General features: G+C 44.8%; 3 protein-coding genes across 8 annotated transcripts; 2 read left to right on the top strand and 1 right to left on the bottom strand.

Annotated features, from left to right (window-relative positions):
• Nucleotides 1–635: 635 nt before the first annotated feature.
• On the top strand, nucleotides 636–6458 carry LOC133472826 (ATP-sensitive inward rectifier potassium channel 10-like). 4 transcript variants are annotated; one of them, XM_061764229.1, is made up of 7 exons: nucleotides 636–836; nucleotides 2312–2456; nucleotides 3435–3785; nucleotides 4479–4690; nucleotides 4764–4895; nucleotides 5572–5749; nucleotides 5921–6458. In XM_061764229.1, exons 1-7 carry the CDS (start codon nucleotides 831–833, stop codon nucleotides 6250–6252), a joined length of 1356 nt encoding a protein of 451 aa, XP_061620213.1. In that variant the 5' UTR covers nucleotides 636–830; the 3' UTR covers nucleotides 6253–6458. The 4 variants fall into 4 exon arrangements, with proteins under 4 accessions (XP_061620213.1, XP_061620214.1, XP_061620216.1 ...); XM_061764230.1 differs by lacking the exon at nucleotides 2312–2456 and having other exon boundaries at nucleotides 3446–3785; XM_061764232.1 differs by lacking the exon at nucleotides 636–836 and having other exon boundaries at nucleotides 2338–2456; nucleotides 3503–3785.
• Nucleotides 6329–9219, top strand: LOC133472827 (uncharacterized). Its single transcript, XM_061764233.1, has 5 exons — nucleotides 6329–6761; nucleotides 7472–7777; nucleotides 8089–8376; nucleotides 8461–8571; nucleotides 8974–9219. Exons 1-5 carry the CDS (start codon nucleotides 6692–6694, stop codon nucleotides 9120–9122), a joined length of 924 nt encoding a protein of 307 aa, XP_061620217.1. The 5' UTR covers nucleotides 6329–6691; the 3' UTR covers nucleotides 9123–9219.
• Nucleotides 9220–9421: 202 nt separating this feature from the next.
• LOC133472828 (CD48 antigen-like) lies at nucleotides 9422–12611 on the bottom strand. Of its 3 annotated transcripts, none has more exons than XM_061764236.1 (7): nucleotides 12409–12611; nucleotides 11945–12004; nucleotides 11772–11862; nucleotides 11665–11693; nucleotides 11486–11596; nucleotides 10579–11025; nucleotides 9422–10361 (listed from the first exon to the last, which is right to left on the bottom strand). In XM_061764236.1, the coding sequence occupies exons 1-7, from the start codon at nucleotides 12434–12436 to the stop codon at nucleotides 10315–10317; spliced, it is 813 nt and encodes a 270-aa protein (XP_061620220.1). In that variant the 5' UTR covers nucleotides 12437–12611; the 3' UTR covers nucleotides 9422–10314. The 3 variants fall into 3 exon arrangements, with proteins under 3 accessions (XP_061620220.1, XP_061620219.1, XP_061620218.1); XM_061764235.1 differs by having other exon boundaries at nucleotides 10579–10686; nucleotides 10759–11025; nucleotides 11665–11862; nucleotides 12409–12604; XM_061764234.1 differs by having other exon boundaries at nucleotides 11665–11862; nucleotides 12409–12606.
• Between the last annotated feature and the right edge of the window lie 9292 nt (nucleotides 12612–21903).

The following is a 21903-nucleotide window of genomic DNA, read 5'->3' as shown; positions in this document are numbered from 1 at the left end:
GCTGTACATGTCTCACCATCCATGTCACTTTTTCTTTTAACCACTGACTATACATCATGTTTTTTAAAGCCTTCTCCAGCATATCATTTTTAGTCAAAGATACCTGACTATGGATCTCGTTTGTTGCTCTAACTATACTTAACATCTTTAAAACAAAAAAGTTACTTCAATGCGTCGCTTGTACACGGATCATATTTTCTCTTGCATCATGTTTTTTAAATTTCCTTCCTATGCATGTAATTTTTTAGTCTGACAATACATTATATCTTAAAGATTTCGTACTCTACTGTATATCTTGGTTTTATAGTCGTACTGTGTTTAGTCTGACTATACATGATTTTTTTGGATAGTTTGTTTCTTATAAAAAGCCTGGCCATACAAAATGTAATATAAAAAAATGCCTTACTTTACATCGTCTTTTTTTTAACTAAATGTTTTTGTCTTCTATACATCATGCCATTTTTATACTGGCTGTTGTCAAAGAAAAATGATTTAGAAAGTGATGAAGTGTTGCTATATTGTCCTTTATTGTGTGAAATTTGAGAGTAATGCTCCTGCTAAATCCACAAGGGGGCATTGTACCATTGTGTCAAATGTAACACCTTACTTTGTCCACCAGATGTCGACAAAAATCCTCGAGTGAACTGACAGGCATTCCTTGACATAACTGGGCTTGCCTCAAACCTTTCTTCATTTGACCCGAACACTCGACTAATTTAGGAACTTTACAGGCCCAAAGCAAGTTCGCTGCACAAAGCATATTTAACAAAAAAAATCGTAACCGCAGAAGACAGGGTTTTCAAGAGTTTGGGACGATTCATTTTCGGCGCATGCAGGTAAGCGACGCTAACTTCGCAATTAGCTCACCAATAGCTAGTCAAAAGTGAACGAAACTTGCTGGTTACGAGCCGAAATGATAAGACACTTAAACCATAGACAACGTGAAGACTGAAACTGGAAAGTAAGCCATTAAAAAAGTACTATTGTGAACGTTTTAGCATAGACATGTCTATATAAACGCCGCCTTTGCTTGGGATTCTTTTTTTTTGCTTTAGGACGTCAGAACGTCCGCCATATTTGTTGTGGCATATCCGTCCTGAAACTAAAGCAAGGCAATGCACTAAACTTCATAAACAAGCAACGTACAAAGTGTACAAAGTTAATGTCTCTCATTTAGCCACACACAATGTATATATTTGGAAAAAACAGATCGGCAACAAAAACAACTGGTGATTACATATGTTTATTCCCACATAGCAACAACATTTTTCCAAATGTATCATCACTGTAAGTTACTTATTTGGCAGCTGTAAACACTCATACAAGTGTTGGGGGGGGGAACAAGTGTGTATAACTTATCTAATTGTCATTAGTTGTTGTTCATTTCGCTTTTGTAGGTGTAAATACACTTTTTATGTATTCTGATAAGTGAAAATCCTTTAAAAAAATAATGCTGTTAATTTAGGGCAGCTGTGGTATAAACCTTATATATATATATATATATATATATATATATTTACTTTATATGATGTTCTCCGTGATGGTGGGTTGATGGGACGAAGCTTTCGGAGATTGATGTGTGTGAAAAAAAGTCTTCATTTCGGGACTCAGCAAGGCGCTATGAATTATGGGATGGCCTTTTCACTTCACACTTTTGTTAAGGGGGGCTCTGACATTCTATAGCTTTTTATGGCGTTGTTTGACATTATTAAGCAAGTCACAGTTTTTTTGCATAATGGGGGGAAAGAAGGACCTCAATCATAATTGAGAAATAACACCATTTATTCTGCCATGTTACTTGAGAATAAGTTTTTTCTTAGAAACAATTCAAAATTTTGTTGGATAACAACTGCCGATAATTCAAATACTCATTAGTACAGTTAATTAATTGATTTTTAAATGGAAAGGCTATGAGCCATGTCTTTACCGCTATGAATCAAATTATATGAAAATGACTCTGATATTTATATTTTCCAATACAATACTATTTTTCTTTAGGAAAAATGCCAATGTACCACTGCAACGTTACCATGGTGGTGTTTTTGTCCGATAAATTGGCTATCATTATAAAACCTAGCATAATTGTTGATGATTCTTAAAAGATATCTTCACTGTAAATGACTTTGTCTATTTCGGAAAATGAACAAACACAGCACGTGCCTCATAAACACAAGAACAACAGTGTATAGAATATATTATATATTACATCAAACGGCAACATGACACACACAAAGGCGGCCTCAGTCAGCACGGGGTGGGGGTTGAATGACTGAATGAAAAATGTGACTTGTGGTGGGTTTCTATGGGAAAGGGGGGTTGGGGGGGGGGGGCGTTACAGCTGCACAAGGAGCTGCCGGGACCAGCACCACCAGCACCGCCAGCGCCGCCAGCACGCCGGACGCCAGCTCCGCGGCCACGCGATGAAAGAGTGAAACGCGGACGCTCGTCACAACAAGGTGCGTTTATTTTGCGTTACGTTGCCTCGGATTAACCCCGAATAAATTCCAGCTGTTCTAGTAGGCTTTTCCTGACTTTTTGTTTTGTTTTTTTTGTGCTTACGCCGACCACTATTTTAGTTGGGGTTAATCAGAGGCCCTTAAAATGGTGGGCTCACTCCCACTTAACGTGAATGTGATTGGTTAATTCTTAATACCCACTTATAAGAGGGTGTGCACACTTGTGCAACCACAAGTTGTTTATTTTTACTTCCCCTTTTGAAGATTTTTTATTTTTTTTCCAATTGTGGTTATAGCTCACATTAATGGTGGAAAACGTTTTGATATGATGTATTGTGCTTTAATTTTTTTCATACCACAAAAACTTGAATTTTGAATAGGGGTGTGTAGACTTTTTATATGTACTGTATCTCACGAGCGCAACTTCACCAAATGGCACATGCCCCTTAGATGTCTCACATGACCAGCTTAGTAAGCCGCACATGCTCCTCACGATAGTCGACGAGCTGATTTCACCACTGTGCAATTCCGATTATTAATTGAAGTCGATAAATTGTAACTCACGCGTTTTGGCATTAACAACACGGACTCCTGCGGCTCGGCGTCCGGGGGCCTAATCGCCATGGCGACGGCTCACCCCGACTTTGAGCGCGAGCCGCCGTCCGTCTTGACTGTCGCTTCTGTCCCGCCGCATTCTTGTCCCCGCCCACCTGACGCGCACCCGCCGTCACGCTCCCCTCTCGTCTTTTTCAACACGTCTTTTGTCCTGTCGCTAACAAGACAAAGTATGCTTGTGGATGACATGGCCCCGCTGAACTTCTTTTTGAAAATCAATTAATTTGACTGATATTAATATTAAAATTTTTGGCAGTTGTTTCTAAAAAAAAACATTCTTCTAAAGTAATATTTTTTAAAACTTTGAATGCCAAAATGTCTTCACTGTTAGATGTCCCAAATGAAGTTTCATGATTTGCAAAGTTTTCCGTCAGGCACCAGTAGCCATGACGTTGGCCACGCCCCCCTCTTCACAAGACTCCTCCCCTCAGATGGTAAGCCACTCCCACACCATGCCGCTGCTGAGCCCGGCGGCGAAGGTCGCGGGCGAAGGCCAGCGCAGGCGGCGTGTCCTCTCCAAAGACGGGCGCAGCAACGTGCTCATCGAGCACGTGAGCGGGCGCCGGGCGCTCTACCTGCGTGACCTCTGGACGACCTTTCTGGACATGCAGTGGCGCTACAAGTTCTTCTTGTTCTGCGCCACCTTCGCCGGCACCTGGTTCCTGTTCGGCGTGTTGTGGTACCTGGTGGCCGCCATGCACGGCGACTTGGCAGGTGAGTGGAAAACGGATGAGGTGTTGTATTGAGCATGAAAAACTGCAGTGCAGTCCAGCCCCGCATTTTCACGGTACGGCACCCGCAAATTCACCTATGTGCGGATTTTCCCTCTTCCCCCCCAAAATAGCGGGAGTCCACTGTTCACTTAAAAAAAAAATGCCATTTTTGCTGACAAGCAAAATTAAAGAGAGAGAAATTGTTCTCTTAATGCACAAAACAGAAAAAGTACCAAACCGTGGCCCAAGAAATCGAGGTTCAGAAATGTTTTATGTTTACATATATAACTTGTTTATTGTTTTGATGTTGTGTCATAACATCATGATGAAGTCATCATGACGAGCTATAAAGTCGTCAGGATGAAATTTAAAGTTTGGTTTAGCGTTATTGACGACTGGCGCTCATGTGGGACTCAAGCGCTGTGCCAGGATTCGCTCTCGTCATTTGTTGATATTTACATATATATTATTTACGTCAATTGTTGACATTATATCTGATCCCGATGACTTGAAATCACGATGACGTTTTTTTTTTTTTTTTTTCTCCTTTCACTTGGTGACCCTAATACGTTTACAGTTTGCGCCCTCATTCTTCTACTTGCGCCGCTAAAATTTTTAGTTAGTCTGGAGCCCTTATGTGTGAGGTTTAGTTTTTGTTTTTTTTAACGTGTGAACGGCGTTTTGTTCCTTCCAGACCTGGCCTCGCCCGCCAACCACACGCCGTGCGTCACCGAGGTCCGGACGCTGACGGGAGCCTTCCTCTTCTCGCTGGAGTCGCAGACCACCATCGGCTACGGCTTCCGCGTCATCACGGAGGAGTGTCCCGCCGCCATCGTGCTCCTCATCTTCCAGCTGGTCGTCACCATGGTGATGGAGATCTTCATCACTGGCACCTTCCTCGCCAAGGTGACCCGCAGCGAGCGCGCCGTACGTGCCCCGCAGCTGATGCTCCGACGTCACCCGCTTTCCGTGCCCGCAGGTGGCACGGCCCAAGAAGCGAGGCGAGACGGTCAAGTTCAGCCGGCACGCCGTTGTGGCCGCGCACGACGGCCGGCCGTGTCTCATGGTCCGCGTCGCCAACATGCGCAAGAGCCTGCTGCTGGGCTGTCAGGTACGGCGAACTGAAAATCGGTAGCGGGGGTTCGGGACCGAGCCCCCTCACGTAGAAACTAAATTCTTTTTTTTAGAATTGTCTATATCAAAGGCCACATTTGACTGGACAGATGGGGCAGGTCGTTCAGAAATTAGGTGTAAAAAAAAAAATTTAAAAAAAAATGGATGTAGCATTTTTAAATTTCATAATAAAATACCTCAGCATCATTTTTGTGATTCATCTAATTGTAGTTAACCAATTTTTTAAAACAGCGTAGTTTAAAAAATGTAAAATATGTATGATACCTTATATGTAGGATTGTTTATTCCACTCTTTAATTTGATTTGAATCTCATTTAATCTAATCTTTTATTAGGTACCAAAAAAAAATGAATGAAAAAAATACTTAACAAAGTGTGAAATATACATGTATCATTTTATATTCTCTTCGCATTTTTTTGCCGCTCATTCGGCGTGCGGCAGCCCGAACAAATCACATTTTCCCAGGGAGGGAAAATGGCTGATTAGGCCCAATTTGTTGTTTCACAGAGGTGTGTACTCACTTTTGTTGCCAGCAATTTAGACACGAATGGCGGTGTGTGGAGTTTCTTTGGAGCGTGACGGTAAATGTCCACGTAACGCCCGCGAATAGTGTGAGTTGAGCGTGTGTAACGTTTGGCCGTGTTGGCGGTCAGGTCACGGGGAAGCTGCTGCAGACGTCACTCGGCGAGGAGGGCGAGGCGGTGCGTCTGGACCAGCGGAACGTTTCCTTCCAGGTGGACACGTCCAGCGACAGCCCCTTCCTCATCATCCCGTTGACCTTCTACCACGTCATCGACGACAGCAGCCCCCTGCGAGCCTGGGCCGCCAAAGGTGAGCCCTTCCTAAAATGGCCGCCAAGAAACAGACACGAACGGAATCGTTTTCACATCTTTTGTTGTCCGTATGACGAAGAAGATATGTAAGGATGGCGTGGCCACTGGGGGTCCCGGGACCCCAGTTGGAAAACCGATGCCCTAAAGCCACACCTCCTGCGTCTACTAGGTGGCGGCTGGGCAGCGGACTTCGAGTTGTTGGTCATCCTGAGCGCCACGGTGGAGCCGACGTCGGCCACCTGCCAGGTGCGCACGTCGTATCTCCCTGACGAGATCCTCTGGGGCTACGAATTCCCCCCCGTCATGTCGCTGTCCACCTCGGGGGGCTACGTGGCCGACTTCGCCTTCTTCGACAAGGTCGCTAAAGCCAAAACGCAGCCGCCGCGGTCCGCCAAGGAAGGGACGGACACAGAGAAGACGCGAGCGAAAGAGCACGTTCGTGGTCGAGGGGGGCGGGGCCGAGACAGCGGTGCGCTGAACGTGCGCATTAGTAACGTTTGACAGGGAGCGGCTTCATGGTTTCTTGTCTATGGCAGACTCTCACATGACGTGACATTTTAATAACACACTAACACGCCACTAAAGTCACTTTCGGAACTGTGTTTTATCATTTTAATTTCATTTTTTTTGAGTTTTGAACATTAACATTTCATATTGTGTTCATGTCCTCAACAGATTAAAGTCAAAATATCCATTTTGGAGTTCAACTTCGCTTGTCTTATGTTGTGTATCTGTTTGAATAGCGAGCAGTCAAGTTGTCTATGTGGCTGTTGAGCAGTCTGCGTCCGTGTGAAAGTGACGGTCTTCGCCGAGGTTTCACTCGGTGCCATAAGTGTCCGGCCCCCTGATGTGGCAAAATAGTGAGTCTCCGCCCCTTTGGGTCTTCACTGTCGCATCGTCCCCCCGAGGCTACAGAGCCAACTGAAGAGGAAAAGCTGGGATGGTTGCCGGTGGCCTGCGGTACTTCCTGTGCTACGGCAGCGCGTGGCTCCTGCTGGCGAGCCTCCACGGTACGTTTTGGATGACACCATTTTGGCAGTTGATTGTTTGCGCAGGTTTACAGTCACGGTGCATTAAAAAAAATACAAATGGTGCGGCGTCCTCATCCTTGTTCGCTTAAGTCAGCTCGTCCATGCGGTCGCACTTCCTCTTTGCTTCCAGAGCGTTGTTGTTGTTCCTCTTTGCAGGAGTCATCAGAAACACGGTCGTGATTTAGGACTCTTCTGAGTGCAACTTAGTCGGTTACGCATGGAAGCTAGTACATTGCACAGGCAACTTTCAAAACTTAGTCGCCTCAGTCGCACACACACTGTACGTATCTCACAAGCGCAACTCAGACCCGCCGCACCCCGAGCGACAAGGCCGAATGCGACTCAAGTGGACGGACCATCACGGAAAAAAATGACAGTTGGCTACTTCGCTGCAAAACAAGCGCACCGCAAAGCTACAGACGCGCTGCAACGGAAAAACTCTGACCCTGTATTGGGTTTTGATGCTCCACATACTCTATACTGATACGTGTTATTGTTTTATTGAACCACAAAAACATGGTGCGGTTGTCACGGACGAACCGAGTGGCCACAATGAAGAGAAAAGGAGCAAGAATAAGGAGAGTGTGGATATTTTAAGAAGCTCTTACGTTTCAAATTGTGAATTGCAGCAAAACCAGTGACTGACGGTCGGTTTACTTTGAGAGCGTTCTTGTTGTTTCTCTTTACAGAAGCGCCCGGATGCCAACGTGTCGTCCATCGACGAGCCGGTGACACGGTGGAGCTCCCATCGCGTTTACCCGGCGACGACATCACCTTCGCCCACTGGAACTACCAAGGCAGGAAAGTGGCGTCCGCGGACGACGAGGATGGCGCCACGGAGGCGGGCCGCTTCACCGGAAGACTGCAGCTCAACCGCCGTAACTTCAGTCTGACGCTGAGGGCCGTGACTCGAGAGGACTCGGGCGTCTTCAGCTTCGTGTCGGCGGTCAACGACAGCCAGCGAGAGACCGTGTGTATCACCCTGCGAGTTCACGGTAATGCCCAACGGAAGAGGGGGTGCAACCCGGGTGGTCACAAGGAAATAAGTAAGGATGACTAATTAGGGGCCGGTTCACACATAAAGACAATCGGGCTGTTTTTGTCCCGATTTGGCCTCTTCCGGAACAAGGAATTCAAACGGTAGACAGTTTTATGTCTTATAAAAAGAATATTGGGAAGCCCTTTCAGCATCTCTTATGAATAAGGGCTTTACAAACAAACTTGACTTACTAAATTACGCACGAGTCGTTACGTTACACTCGCAAGATACGTGCAACGCTTGCTAACGCTCGCTCTTTCCCTGTAGAGCCCATAATGGCGACACCCACGGTGACCGTCAACTCCACGTGGTGCGCCGCCAACCACTCGTGCAGCGTTATGCTGCGCTGCAGTGCCCCCGCTGGCGGGGGGCCGGTGGAGTACAAGTGGCGCGTGGGGAACAGAAGCCTGAGCGGCGCGTTGTTCTGGATCAGCGTGCCACCACAGGATGCCGCCGCTGAGATCATGTGCACCGTCTTCAACGCCGTGAGCAACAAGTCCGCCTCCGCCTCCGTGACGTGCACCAACAACACTTCCTTCAGCGCGTCGGCGACAGGTGACCGAGCCGCTCATCATTCCCCCCCCCACCACCACCACCACAATTGAACTGCCATTCATAGTGATTACGTCATCGTTTTAGAGGCACCGAGCTTTGGAGTCATGGTTGGCGTGGCGGCGGCAGCTCTTTGTCTGCTCATCACGGCGGCCGCCGTCGCCGCAGCCGCCTGTCGCCGCAGGTGCCGGCAAACACGTGAGTCACCTCAGGCCAAACATAACATTTCACCTCTCAGATGAAAAAATCTCACACGGAAAAACTTTCATGCTCACCCCAAAAAATTGTGCGTGAGAGTCAAGCCACAAAATGTCTCCCAAGATTGCCCGTGTGAGTTTTTTTTTTTTGTGTGTGTGTCAGAGGTTTTTGGGTGTGTTAGAGTTGTTTGGGGATTGTTTTGGTGTTGGAGTACTTTCTTATTCTGTGAGAATTGTTCTGGTTTGAGTGGATTGGTGAGTGTTTTTTGTTTCTTTTTTTGGTGTGTGGGAGGGTTGAGTTGTAAAATGTAACTGTGGTGATTTATTGCGTACGTGATATTTCTGTGAGATTTTTTTTCTTTCCTTGTCTCGTTTTACCCACTTCCTGTTTGCAATCGCATAGGCTGGAAATCGGAGGACACGACGGTCTACGCATACATTTCCGAGGCGGCGCAAGAGCGCGCGAGTGCGCACGCTGCGGACCCGTCCTCGCCGATGCTATACGACAAGATCCGGCTGGACCGCATGGCCGTGCAAGACCACGCCCCCTAGAGCGACATTTTATGGAGGCTGGCAGAGCGGTACCTCCAATATACAATTTGAAAAAAAAAAACACTGTTTTTAAAAAAATAAAATAAAATATTCTACAGTGAAGCTTTCTTCACATTTGGGCAAATCACACCACCAAGCATCACAAAGGGATCTGATCACGTTAAGACACGTAGCATCACTGAGCGCCCATAATACATACAAAAAATATATATATATATATTTACATATTGTGTATTTTTTTTATTCTTTCCCCATTGATATGAATGGAAATGCCATTAACCTGTTCCAGCCACCCAAAAAAATTGTAATGTGTTCTTTAATGAGAAAAATTATACTTCATAAAAACATACAGTAATGACATAATTCAATAGAATGCAAAATAGTTTTTTTTTTTTTTTTTTGTCCCATTTTCTCATTCAATTGTGATGCACATTCCGTGTGGTCCTTGGCCACCTGAGGGCAGTATCTGTACTGGACACTGAGCTCCTCTCTGAGCTTCTCAGTACAGCATTGTTAGTCGTTCTTCACAGAGGATAAAGAATATAATGCGTTTTGGTGTTCAGATAGCCGTTGTTTTAAGGGTAACAACAATGCTGAATAGATGCTAATTGTTAGCGCGTGTGTCTATGTAGTTTCCCATTGTATGTTAGCATTCATGTCGTGGCGGCTACACGTTGCTTCGACTACACGATGTGTAATTCTTTTATTTTGACAATAACCTTCAGCTGGGTGGCAATAATTAGCTTGAATAGTGCGTTTTTTAAGAATATTTACTCATGTAAACAGCCAAACTGAGTTGCATCACGTCACCATACAGCGCTCGTATCTGACGTTTGTGCTCGCAGGTCAAAAGGAAAAAACTGATGGCCCCTACATCGGAAAATATTTTTAAAAAAAATGAAAATGAAAAAACATATTTCAAATGTAGGGAGTAAAAGTAAAAAGTTGTCAGAAAAATAAATACACAAGTAAAATACAGATACCTGAAAGTCGTACTCAGTAGTTTTCCACCACTAACCTCCAAGACAGACTTGTCATTTTTGCACATTGTCATTGTAGGTTGTTCTTTGTCGCATTTTGATTTGAATTGAATCCATTTTGGAATAAGGTTGTAATATAGCAAAATGGGGGGAATGTGAAGCGCTGTGAGATGTAATGTACTCCCACAACAACAACAAGGGAGCAACCCCATCTATCCATTTTCTTCTTTTGCTCCTCTTCCTTCTTCTCCTTCTTTCCCTGTGCAGAAAACAACAAGCAAACTGGAGGTACTGTCAACCGCGTTATATCGCACTTCATCGTTCACAGATTTTAAAGCGATCATATTTTATGTTTAAAGTGTGTAGGAGTGGTACAACTAGAACAAAATGTTGTAAATTGCCCAGAAACAAAGGTTCACTGTACTTCCATGCGCTGATGCTAACAGCTAGCTACATGCTAACTCATTGGCGCTCACCTTGCAAGTGCTTGAGCATAACGGTCATCAGAACGCTGCCGCTGACAATTCCCGCCAAGACAAAAAGGCTGATCCGACCGCGACTCCGCCACCCTGACGCCGTCACACCTGCCACACGAGAGGCGCAAGTTCGCTCAAAACAGGAAGTCGTCGGCCAATATGGCCGACGGGGAGCCTTACACTCGACGCGGATGCTGTCGGAGACGTTCTCCGGATCGCGGCTGGAGGTACAGGTGAAGCGTGTGCCGTTGCGCAGCGCCACGAGTGTGAGAAGAACCACGGCCCCGCCGTCGGGGTCGGGCATGTCGTAGGCGGTCCGAAGCGGGGGTTCGAGCTTCCAGGAGAGGTTGACGGCCAAATCCGGGGACGAACAGCGGAGTCCCACCCAGCAGCCGCCGTCCGACTGCACAGAGAAGAGCGTCTGTACGCTTGGTTTCTGGAGGGGTCCTGAGGGGGCACATCATACAGACGTGAACTTTTTTGCTCACCAGACACTGCGGCTACTGGTTTCCCAGAGTTACTAGCCACTCAGCACTTTCGCTCACTACAATTTTGATGTTGGATAATTATGTTTCATATGATTAAAGCTAGAGTAAAGAACTTGATTTACAATCCTTTGAAATGAATTTGACCCCTGTGAACCCCCAAAAGAAGTCGACAATAATGTTTAACACGACAAGAACAAACACGATATCAGACTTTTGAGTCTGAACCACCACACAGACTTTGGTCAGTTGCTTTTAAAATAGAAAATTGCCTTCTTGGCCGGATCACCCTTGAAAAAGAGGCCTTGGTCTCAATGGGTTTTAGCTGGTTAAATCAAGGTTTTGATGGATTAATAGAGCCACAGAACGCAACGTTTGGTCGCATAGCTCCACTTTGCATCACAAAGCACCTGGTGACGTACTTTTAACCACCAGCGTCAGCACTCTCTCCACGCGGCGCTTCTCCGTGTCCACCAGCTCCACGCTGTAGTCCCCGGCGTCCTCTCGGCTCACGTTGCGGATCGTCAAGTCGCCTTGTGACAATCACGGACGCGGTCAAAGACGTCGCGTTAGCGGCCCTTTCGTTGGCGCCGGCGCTCACCCGACGAAGCGTTGAGAGCGAGTCGTCCCCTGAACAGGAAGAAGCGCTCCGTGTTTATCTTCCCGCCGTGAAACGTGGCGATCCAAGTCTCGTTGAAGAACACCGACCACTTGATGGACGCCAGCTTCCGGGTCGGGTCGCCACCGGACGGCAAAGTGACCGCCTCGCCCTGGTAGGCCACCTGCTCGAGATGAACCACTACGGCCATATTTGGTCACGCAGCGCATTTGGTCACATGGCACGACATAGCGCCGCATAGCGTAAAAGATGGTCCACTCACCGCCAGCTGCAGCTTCAACGAAGGCTCCAAGCAAAACCAACATGGCACCCCAGGCGAGCGCTGTTGGAATGATGACATCATATGCTAGCCCCCATAAAAGGTCCAAAATTATACAAATAGAACGGTTTAAAAGTCAATTATATATTATGTCTTAAGAAGTGTAACTATGAGACTGCTTCATATTTGGAAAAATATGTCACGTTTGAGACTACACAATCACAAGCGTCAGCTTTACATGGAGGGAGTGATATGAACAAAAATCGGAGCTTTTATGCCAAATTTTCAAATGTAGCTCAAATTGTAATCACGGAAATTTCCGAAAACAGCTGCACTTTAATTACACGTTTTCTGCCAGTAATGTCACGGATTACGACGACACCAATGACGTAATCACAGTAGTTACTCCCCAACGCCGACCGTCACATGGGACCACACGGCATCACCTCGCCTCCCATCGTTCCTACCTCCAACAACGACCACTCGGCGCATCATGGTGGAGGCCAGCTGTGGTGTCAGCGGCCCAGAGGTTGACTCGTCCTTTTTGTTTCGCGACCATGTGCTTCACTCGCCTTTTCATTTCCTGTTTTTGAACCTCGTGACAATCAATCATCTCTTCAGGAAGTGAAACTTTAGATATATTTTGTTTTGTTTTTCTATCAATCCATCCATTTTTAAAAATGATTTAATTAGTAAGACATGGTTAAATGTATATGTAATATTATTTTACTAAAATTTAAATGATTCAATTAACCCTTTAACTCAGTATTTAATAAGATGAATGAATTAACATCACGGTAACTTAAAAATCTTCTTGTACTAGTAAGACTGTCGTTCTACCAGGGCCGTTTGAGGATTTAGTCGATATCCAGTAATATGCTCTTTGGCGCGAGGAAGAGTTTGACATAAGTACATTACTGGTGAGGTAAAACATTAGTCTACTTGTCTGAATTTTGGGCTATTATTTTGAAAATTTGAAACATTTGGGAATGGGATTGATCTGAATTGGTCAAGAAATGTTAAAGGAGGAGGAAATGATGGCAAATCTGTTCAATGTGGGAATCGTCAGTGGCCCATTCATTCTCAATGGGAGCTTGTGAAATTTTTTTTTTGGGGGGGGGCTTGCCAAGGAAACAGGGAATATAAACAACAAAATATTTTAATACCTCATTTGTGGTTAAAAAAAGTTTTGTTCAAAAACGTACATTGTGTGTGTGTGTGTATGTGTGTGTGTGCTTGTGGCAGCAGCTCAGAGTCCTTTGTGATTCAGCGGTTTGTGATTCACAAATTTACATTTATGGATGTAAAACTTTTCGAATATAATTACAAGGATTATCACATGGACTTTTTTCATTGTCATATTTATTATTTGAATAACATGCTCATCAAATTGCATCAAGTTTATCGCCTTGTGACAATCACGGACGCGGTCAAAGACGTCGCGTTAGCGGCCCTTTCGTTGGCGCCGGCGCTCACCCGACGAAGCGTTGAGAGCGAGTCGTCCCCTGAACAGGAAGAAGCGCTCCGTGTTTATCTTCCCGCCGTGAAACGTGGCGATCCAAGTCTCGTTGAAGAACACCGACCACTTGATGGACGCCAGCTTCCGGGTCGGGTCGCCACCGGACGGCAAAGTGACCGCCTCGCCCTGGTAGGCCACCTGCTCGAGATGAACCACTACGGCCATATTTGGTCACTGTTGGATTTATCTTACCCAACATTATAAAAAATAGACACAAAAGGAATGAAGACGCTGGTTTCTTTTTCTCATGAGGAGGGCGTATGGGAGATTGTTCAGATCACAGCCTCTCAACACGCTCTAAACAATCCCCCCCCTCGCTCCTGCATTTATTTGAAATAGGAGGGATTTACAAATCATAATGTTCTAAGCAATAAGACACGACACATAATATTTGATAATAAGAGGGTTTTTCCCAGACATAGTATTCTAAGCAATAAGACACAACACAAAATATTGGACCAACACTTGTCCCGACCCGACCACATCCGATCACGTCCTTGGTCCAGGCACCCTTCCATCGGATGATGCTGAGTCATCTTTTCGAAGGCGAGACATCTAAAATCGTCCATAATACTAATGCAAGCTAAGCAAATAAATGATAACTTCTAGAATATATTTAACATTTCCCTCCTGTTTATCATGTATTTGCACAAATTCTCATATCATCTTACAGTCACTTCATTTCGATTTTTAATTGTAGAATCATTTTTATGAAACAAATACATTTACACTCAGAGTAAACTTGTCATACATGAATGTTGTAGTTTAAACATCGTAATCACCTGGATCAGGAAACAAATCAGGTAAAACAACATCATCATCATCATCGTCATTATTATCAACCTCCAATAAAGGATAAATCTGCTCCATACGGTTCCATGTGGGTTATGGCTGTGGTGATTAATTTACTGATTAATGCCCGAATGCATGGGATACAACAACATCCACACAATGTCAGAATGGCTGCAAAAACAGCAATTGATATCAATATTGGTGAAATTAGGGTTTTATATTTACCAAAAACGTCCATTCAGCTGTTTCACAAGGAGTGTTGATTGAGGGTCCGTAGACCATCGATGGCTCTGGTCAAGCTGCCATCTGAAGCAGTATTGTTTGTTCTCCAAACATACCGCAAACACCTCCCTCTCTTGCGAGGAGCATGTCGACAGCTATGCGGTCTTTGGAACGTCCTTGAGCTGCTCGTGCACAGCTTCCAACCCACTCTGAGTCCAATTTCCTAATCTCTGTACATTGAAGTGGATATAGTTTATCCCATCAACATTTTTATTAATCGTACACCAACAGCATATGAAGTATTCAAATCCTCCTGCAACTTGGTCAGCTAATTTGTATTGATTAGGAACCCCACGAGGAACACCATGTATGTTTTATGTTGGATAATTTTGCCTCTGCCAGGATAAATCTCTTTTTTGTCAAGTATGTCCAAAACACACAAGGAATTTGTCTCCGGTAGTTGGAGCCGCTCTAGTACAACAGACAGTCAATTTACAGAACACTTTGGAGACATAAAGACATTGACAAAAAATAATTGTGCAAAAAGATGCAGTCCTCTAGCAGCAGTTTGAATGACTAATATCGCAATAGTCCGGTGCAAAGATCATTGTGCAAAGGGCGCTGAGACTTCAAGGAGTGTATGCGGTTTAAAGTGACGAGTAGTGCGATAATCTGGGACAATGGTTGTGCAAATGTTGCAGATGCTCCTCAATCAGTGTGCAAATGGAATAATACAATCTTGTGATAATTATGCCGGAACTATGCGCAACAAAGGCCTGGGACCCATGCAAACAACACAATCTTTTCTCGCTACATTTGCTGCTTGTTCCATCAATAGTAACCAATTGTTATTTTGTCCTGAAACTCCTGTGACAACAAGGAACCAATCATCAGTAGTTATGTTGTTAACCATTAAAATTTGTCTACCTTTCTTTGAAGTTTTCAATGGCATTTTTGGTTTAACACGGTTCCTATAACACAATACTACTTGGAAGTGGGGATCTTTTCCACCAGAATAGGCCCACAAGCTCACTATCAAACACATTGGGTGACTTGTATTTCAATATTAAACTATGGGCCGTTTTGCTTATGTTAAACTTCTTTCTTTGTTCTTTTGCTGTTCTTTTTGACCAACTGGACCAATCATAACCTGTTTCACCAATAAGGTGTTTCCATTCAAAACCTATAGTTGCTGAAGGGAATATAGAATACTTTATATTCTAATATGTAATTCTATATGTAATAGAATATAATATAGAGTTTCAGGGTCTAACTAGCTTGGAAGAGGATGTGTATTACAGTATAATCAGATAAGGGGGTAGGGGTTTTATTGCAGGAAAACCCCCCCATCAGGTGGTATTTGGAGACACATCTCAAGGAAGAAAGGAACTGCGGGGAGCCACTATAAACATTGAATGCAGGCGACACCTGGAGCAGAAGTCTGGAGCCAGATCAAATGGTCATCATTCTGCAGGACAACGATGACGTCAGATTACGGACCAATCAGACGACAGCGATTACATACTGGCCTGTTTGAAACATTGTATAAGTCTGGGGTAGAATCAGATAGTTTCAGTTCGACTACTTTATCTGCTAAGGATAAGATGGGGTAGTTACGAACCCAGAGCTCTGCAAATGTATAGACTCCTCTGTCAGGAATAAATTGGTTGGTTTTGATACATTGTTGTGAACGACGTTCTTTCACGAAAACGAACACGCTTGGAACCACGGAAGTTAAGGTGATTTTAAAACGCAGGTTCCTTTAAATGGTGAGCCCGACGTGATCCTGAAAGGACATTAGTTAAAGAGACAGAGGAGCGGGCAGGAATTCAGTTGGACTGCAAATCTCCCCGGTGCACCGAAATAAAAAAGGTGAGCGGAAGCCTGTTTGATTATATCACGAATTCTGCACATTGGAAATGGCGAAATTTGGGAGACTTGTGGTACAGTTGTTTTGTTGTCAATAGTTAATAAGACGTGTTGTTAAAATTGCATAATTAAAAGTCAGGGTAACGGAGGACCTGACGTCAGGGTAACAAGGTACCTGACAGACCAGGATCAGAGAAAATCCTGGAAGTAGGGTAACAAGGTACCTACTTGTCCCGTCGTAGACTGACTTGAAATCGGACGCGGTTTCAAATTGTAACGTTTCGGTAGACGTTGGGGATTTTGGGACCCCCAAAAACCGATTTAGAACAAGATGAGTGTGCCACCAAAACTCGGGGTTGTGAATTGGACAGTCGAGTGTCGAGGTAATGAATGTTATATGGGTCGGATTTGTGGATTGAAAGAGAAAGGCAGAAAAAGAAACAAACAGGATTAAGAAGTGTGTGGGCAAAGTGGAAAAAAGGAATGTAAGTTGTTTCACGTAACAGAGAGGTTATTCTGAAAGGGAAACAAAGAGGAAGGAAAAGTTGGATGCTGCAGGGTGGAGAGAGAAAAGAGACTTGAATGAGAAAATAGAAGAGAATGAAAAATTGAGTAGAAAAATGTATGAGATTTGTCTGGTGTGCCCTGCCATGGCAGCTGTTCAGCGAAGAAAAAAAAAAAAAAAAAGAGCGACAAATTCCCCCGCTAAATACAATTTACGGACCTTTCCGAAAACGGCCCCAGTGACGTCACTATAACCGGCATTGCCGGTCAAGGGGCGGCTCAAATGGCAGACCATTTGTAGAGGGGAAATAAAACTCCTATCAATTCCGCACGAGCCCGCATTCAAAAAGGTGGGTAAATGTACAAAAATTGTCTTTAAAATTTTTTGAGTTTTTACAGAAACGGCTGCCCGGACTGGCTGCTGTTGGTGTAATTTGGATCCAGGGGCTGAAAAAGTTGACGGACAACATGAGCCTGGCGTGTGGTGACATAGTGAGATTGATACGCGCCTGTTGCATTTCGGTTCACCAATCGGATGATATTTTGACACGGTCGGGTCTGAATAATGTCGAACCTGAAATTTTATTTGCCCCTTTTGCTCCTATAGTATTTGCTGTGTGACATGTTCCCGTCCTCTTCCCCAACGGTGCCGAAGCTTCCGGACTTCAAACCTCTCATGGATCCCAGTTCTCACTTCGAAAATTGCATAAGTATTTGGACAGATAAGACAGGATCACATCCCTCCCGTTTAAGAGAGGCAAATGTTATTTATAGAATAGCTTTACTTGAGACCTTGCCGGTTGAAGTTAGGACTGAACTTATTAAAGACCCTGACCTCATGAAAGGGGGAGATAGCTTCTTTAATTGTCATGTGTCACACCATTTTAAACTTTTTGTCGACAGAAAACACAAATCATCAGATGAGGTAAAGGACATGCAGGAACAACTTTTGAAGCTACAATTGGCCCAGGCCTGTAAAGTGGCCATTAAAAAAAAATAAAATAAATAAAAAAAATAAAAATGGAAGCAGAAAAACAGATGTGGATGGCGCAGGGATCAACGAGGAGACGAGGCGGGAGTCGTGACAGAGGACACCGACGGAGGCAGGGGAAGCCCTTGCCGACCTCCAACGGACCAAGCGTGCTTCAATTGTGGTCAGTATGGACACTGGGATTGCCAATGTACTGTTTACCCAATGATTCAACAATGACCTCCAGTGGAACCCGGAGAGGCCACACCTCAAAGAGGAGGCTACAAAGCTTCACGAGGGAGAGGTAGGCGCGTCCCGGCAACAGCATCCGCAGCAGGCTCCACAGCAACAAGAGCCATCTCGCCAGTACTACTGCAATGAGGCCTGGTCCGAATGCCCAATGAACCCGGAGCCAGGGGACGGAGGAAAGACAGAGCCTCTGAACCCCGCTAAGGGAAGACAACCACCTGAATGAGCTGTGCAGGGGTGCCCATGAGTGTGCCGATTACGATACCATTAAAGACTGAAATTGCTGGACAGATGCATGAACATCAGTTTGTCCTCATGAAAAGAGGGGCTCCAGTGAACCTGATGGGCAGAGATCTGCTTATCAAGACCAAGGCTACCATCCTTTGTAGCCCAGATGGACTGACGATACGGGTCCCCGATGGGACCATGATGAACTGTGGAAGAAGTTATCCTCCAGATGGAACATGATACAACATGAACTTCCGGAAGCAACTGCTGACATATATTGGGCCCGACTAAAACCTGAAACAAAGGAGGGAGGCGGCGTTTACTCGGCCTTCCTGCGGTGGAAGGCCTGGATCGACTCTCTTGCCCCCTATCGTCCTTCAATTGATCCTCTCCATCTCACACTGTTTTATGATAAAAATGACGATTTGGTTTACAGAGAAGCTTTTGAGCCAATACAGGGGGAAAATGGGATGCTCAATAAGTAAAAGTATTTACATAGGGAAGCAAGGTGTGGCAGCAGCCTCCACCTTGACGCCAGAGCAGAGTGAGTGGTTTATGATGAGTTTGACATCTTTTCCACACTTTTTCACTTGCACTAGGTCATAAAGCTTGAGAACTGGGACCCATGGTGAGAAAATGCCAATTGGCAAATGATTGGCAACAAGATCAAATACCCAATGTGTTGTACTCTTCCAGTACTGAATGTTTTTGTATTCAAGGTACCATGGTGGACGGAGGGGTGTTGGAGCATGTGACTTTAGCGCGATTCCATGGCAGAGAACTCTCGGACCATGAGGACGCCGCACAGCTGTTGAGCTCGCTGCCGGACTCATTGTGGTCCGAGGGTCCTGCAGACGGGGGTCTATGTACATCCGTGACTCCGGTAACATTCGAGGTAAACCCGACTGCTTTTGTTAACGTGCCGTAGTATACTTGTAAACAAGAGGCCATAGAAGATATCGCGGAAACCCAAATTCTGAAATCCCAATGCTTTGGTCCATAAATGATGTTATGAAACCCTCCGCTCAAGCTGCAGAACTGCTGGCCAGGTGCGGGGCACTAGAGTTATCTGAAGGTCAGAGTGTTACTATTTATCAATGGTGCTGAAAAAAGTAGCAGGCTAATAAATGGATGCTGAAGGAAAATATGTTGTTAAACGGGATCAGTTAATTGACTTTCTCCCTGCAGTAACAGTTGATGTGGTGCGCGACCTCCAGGAGGCGGCGCCGAAGGAAGACAAGTGTAAGTGGCAAGAGACAGGTGCTGAGTATGATGACAAGGAGAACCTAGGAGACTGATGTTACCTACAGGAAAGTTATGTGTCAATGCTGAAGAAGCTGCGCTTTTGGTGGCACCCTTATCTTCTGCGTAAGGTAAAATATTTTTGTGTTTTTTGTGATATATGTCAAGATATCAGTGTTTGCCCTACAACGAAGAGGGAATTGCAACACACTGAGATGGGCCGAGGCCTGAATTTATGTGGTGGTAATGGACTGAACCGGCAATGGTAGTCCCAGTCCAAAGCGTAAGGTACTTATTAATAATTGTCGGCACTTTTTCTGGATGGCCCAAAGGCTATCCTTGTGCAAAAGAAAACGTGCCGTCTGTCGACAAAGCGCTGGTTAACCATTATATTCCGACGTATGAGCTTCCACGAGTAATCAGATCGGACAAGTGATTCTACTTGTCCCAAACATGTCCTGCGCAGGCCTCTATTGTGAAAAAAAAAAAAACGTGGACTAAGTGTGAATGGTATAAATATTCGGTGCGATACGTTTTATAAATTGTGTACACAATATAAAGCAAACCTTAGAACTTTGATGAATAAAATTATATGACTATATATGTAAAAAGGTATAAAGCGCTTCAAAGGGTACCCATTATATTTATTAACTAAATAAATAAGGCATACATATTGTATGTATAAATAGGTATGCATATGATATTCTGGAAGATAAATTAAATAATAGATAAATTAAGACGTGTGCCGGACGGATGTGATCAAGCAAGAGTGGTATCGTGACTTTCTATTTCCGGGTCAGCAGAGCGGACCAGAGCGGCTCTGCGTGCCTGGGATAAAAGCCTGACAACAGTACGGGAGGTTTGTGGTCTAAGAAAACGCTTCGGAGTTTGAATAAATGACGTGCAAGTTGCTATCTGAGCTGGTGAATGGGATTTGATATATATTGCTTAGAGAGGGGGTGGCACGGTGACCAACTGGTTAGAGCGTCAGCCTCACAGTTCTGAGGAGCGGGGTTCAATCCCCGGCCCCGCCTGTGTGGAGTTTGCATGTTCTCCCCGTGCCTGCGTGGGTTTTCTCCGGGCACTCCGGTTTCCTCCCACATCCCAAAAACATGCATGAATTGGAGACTCTAAATTGCCCGTAGGCATGACTGTGAGTGCGAATGGTTGTTTGTTCCTATGTGCCCTGCGATTGGCTGGCAACCAGTTCAGGGTGTACCCCGCCTCCTGCCCGATGACAGCTGGGATAGGCTCCAGCACGCCCGCGACCCTAGTGAGGAGAAGCGGCTCAGAAAATGGATGAGTGCTTAAAAGAGCACTTGAAGTGAAGGTGCACCAAATGGTTTATGAAAGGACACAGGGGTCCTCAGCTGGGGGGGGGGCAGCTTTACGACGGGCGTGTGTGAGTTTTCCGAGTTTATGGTATTGCAAGGGCCAGGGAGATTTACAATAGGATCGTTTAATTAATGCAATGTATAGAAGCCTGGTCTGTAGTGGTTTAGGTGTTATGGTTCAACCAATAAGTGTGCTGTGTTCAGTTTTGTCTGTGTGGTGTATGTGAGAGGACATTCACTCCTGGGTCCAGGTTAATGTTATTGTCTGTGAAGTCTCGATTGTCATGTCATGTTAATTGTTTATGTTTTGTGTTTAATGTTTGTGTCGTCTTAATTAAAAGCAGAAATGGAGCACTACTGAGCTGGCTGACAGGAGTAGTGAACGATGTGATCACGTGAAAGAGACTATAGACCTTTAGTTACCAATGAATAACTGTCTACAGACTGTTGAAAGACTGATTTGTTGAAATAACATTATTTTACAGGACGCCCAGGAGGATGGAGCTTGATAGTGTATTGCATGATGTTGGTGTGCTGACTTAACGCTGATTTTATGTGATTCTTGGTTTATTGACATTAACACTTTTGTGAGACAAATTAACAATTGGTTGGGGAATAATATCAATGTTGGGTGACAATTGCCAACTTGTCCCTTCTCTGGAGTATGTATACAGGAATTATGTAGTCCATCGCTTTGGCACGGGTATCTTTTGCAGAGTTGTGATTAATTTATATAAGGGTTTGTTTGCAGGTCTGGTCAGGGGCCTCTCCGACGAAGGAGACGACCTGCTTGTTTGTGTATGGTGTTGTGTGTGGGTACTGTGTTTTGGTGTTAAATTAGTCATTTAACAAAGGGGGAAATATGTACATCCTGTATGTCTGGTCAAAGAAGGTTATAATCATGACTCTGGTGATCTCCCTGATTACAGTTACAGGAATCTATTTTGGAATGCAATACAAGGAGAAAGAGTAACAAAGAGGGCCGTGAAGCCAGCAGGGGCCCTAGAATTGAACTACACATTGGGGGAAAAGA

The sequence above is a fragment of the Phyllopteryx taeniolatus genome, chromosome 23 (genome assembly GCF_024500385.1).
Source record: "Phyllopteryx taeniolatus isolate TA_2022b chromosome 23, UOR_Ptae_1.2, whole genome shotgun sequence".
Lineage (NCBI taxonomy): Eukaryota > Metazoa > Chordata > Actinopteri > Syngnathiformes > Syngnathidae > Phyllopteryx > Phyllopteryx taeniolatus.
Note: the sequence above shows the minus strand (reverse complement) of the source record. Positions and strands in the feature narration are given on the sequence as shown.

Excerpts from the sequence above, each read along its gene's own strand:
- LOC133472826 (XM_061764229.1), top strand. Across the intron at positions 3,786-4,478 it reads CATGCACGGCGACTTGGCAG|ACCTGGCCTCGCCCGCCAAC; the intron begins GTGAGTGGAAAA and ends TGTTCCTTCCAG. Across the intron at positions 4,691-4,763 it reads CTGGCACCTTCCTCGCCAAG|GTGGCACGGCCCAAGAAGCG; the intron begins GTGACCCGCAGC and ends CCGTGCCCGCAG.
- LOC133472827 (XM_061764233.1), top strand. The coding sequence starts at position 6,692 with ATGGTTGCCGGTGGCCTGCGGTACTTCCTGTGCTACGGCAGCGCGTGG. Across the intron at positions 6,762-7,471 it reads CCTGCTGGCGAGCCTCCACG|AAGCGCCCGGATGCCAACGT; the intron begins GTACGTTTTGGA and ends TTCTCTTTACAG. Across the intron at positions 8,377-8,460 it reads CTTCAGCGCGTCGGCGACAG|AGGCACCGAGCTTTGGAGTC; the intron begins GTGACCGAGCCG and ends TCATCGTTTTAG.
- LOC133472828 (XM_061764234.1), bottom strand. The coding sequence starts at position 12,436 with ATGATGCGCCGAGTGGTCGTTGTTGGAG. Across the intron at positions 11,863-11,944 it reads CGTTGAAGCTGCAGCTGGCG|TGGTTCATCTCGAGCAGGTG; the intron begins GTGAGTGGACCA and ends ATATGGCCGTAG. Across the intron at positions 11,597-11,664 it reads CGCTCTCAACGCTTCGTCGG|GCGACTTGACGATCCGCAAC; the intron begins GTGAGCGCCGGC and ends GATTGTCACAAG.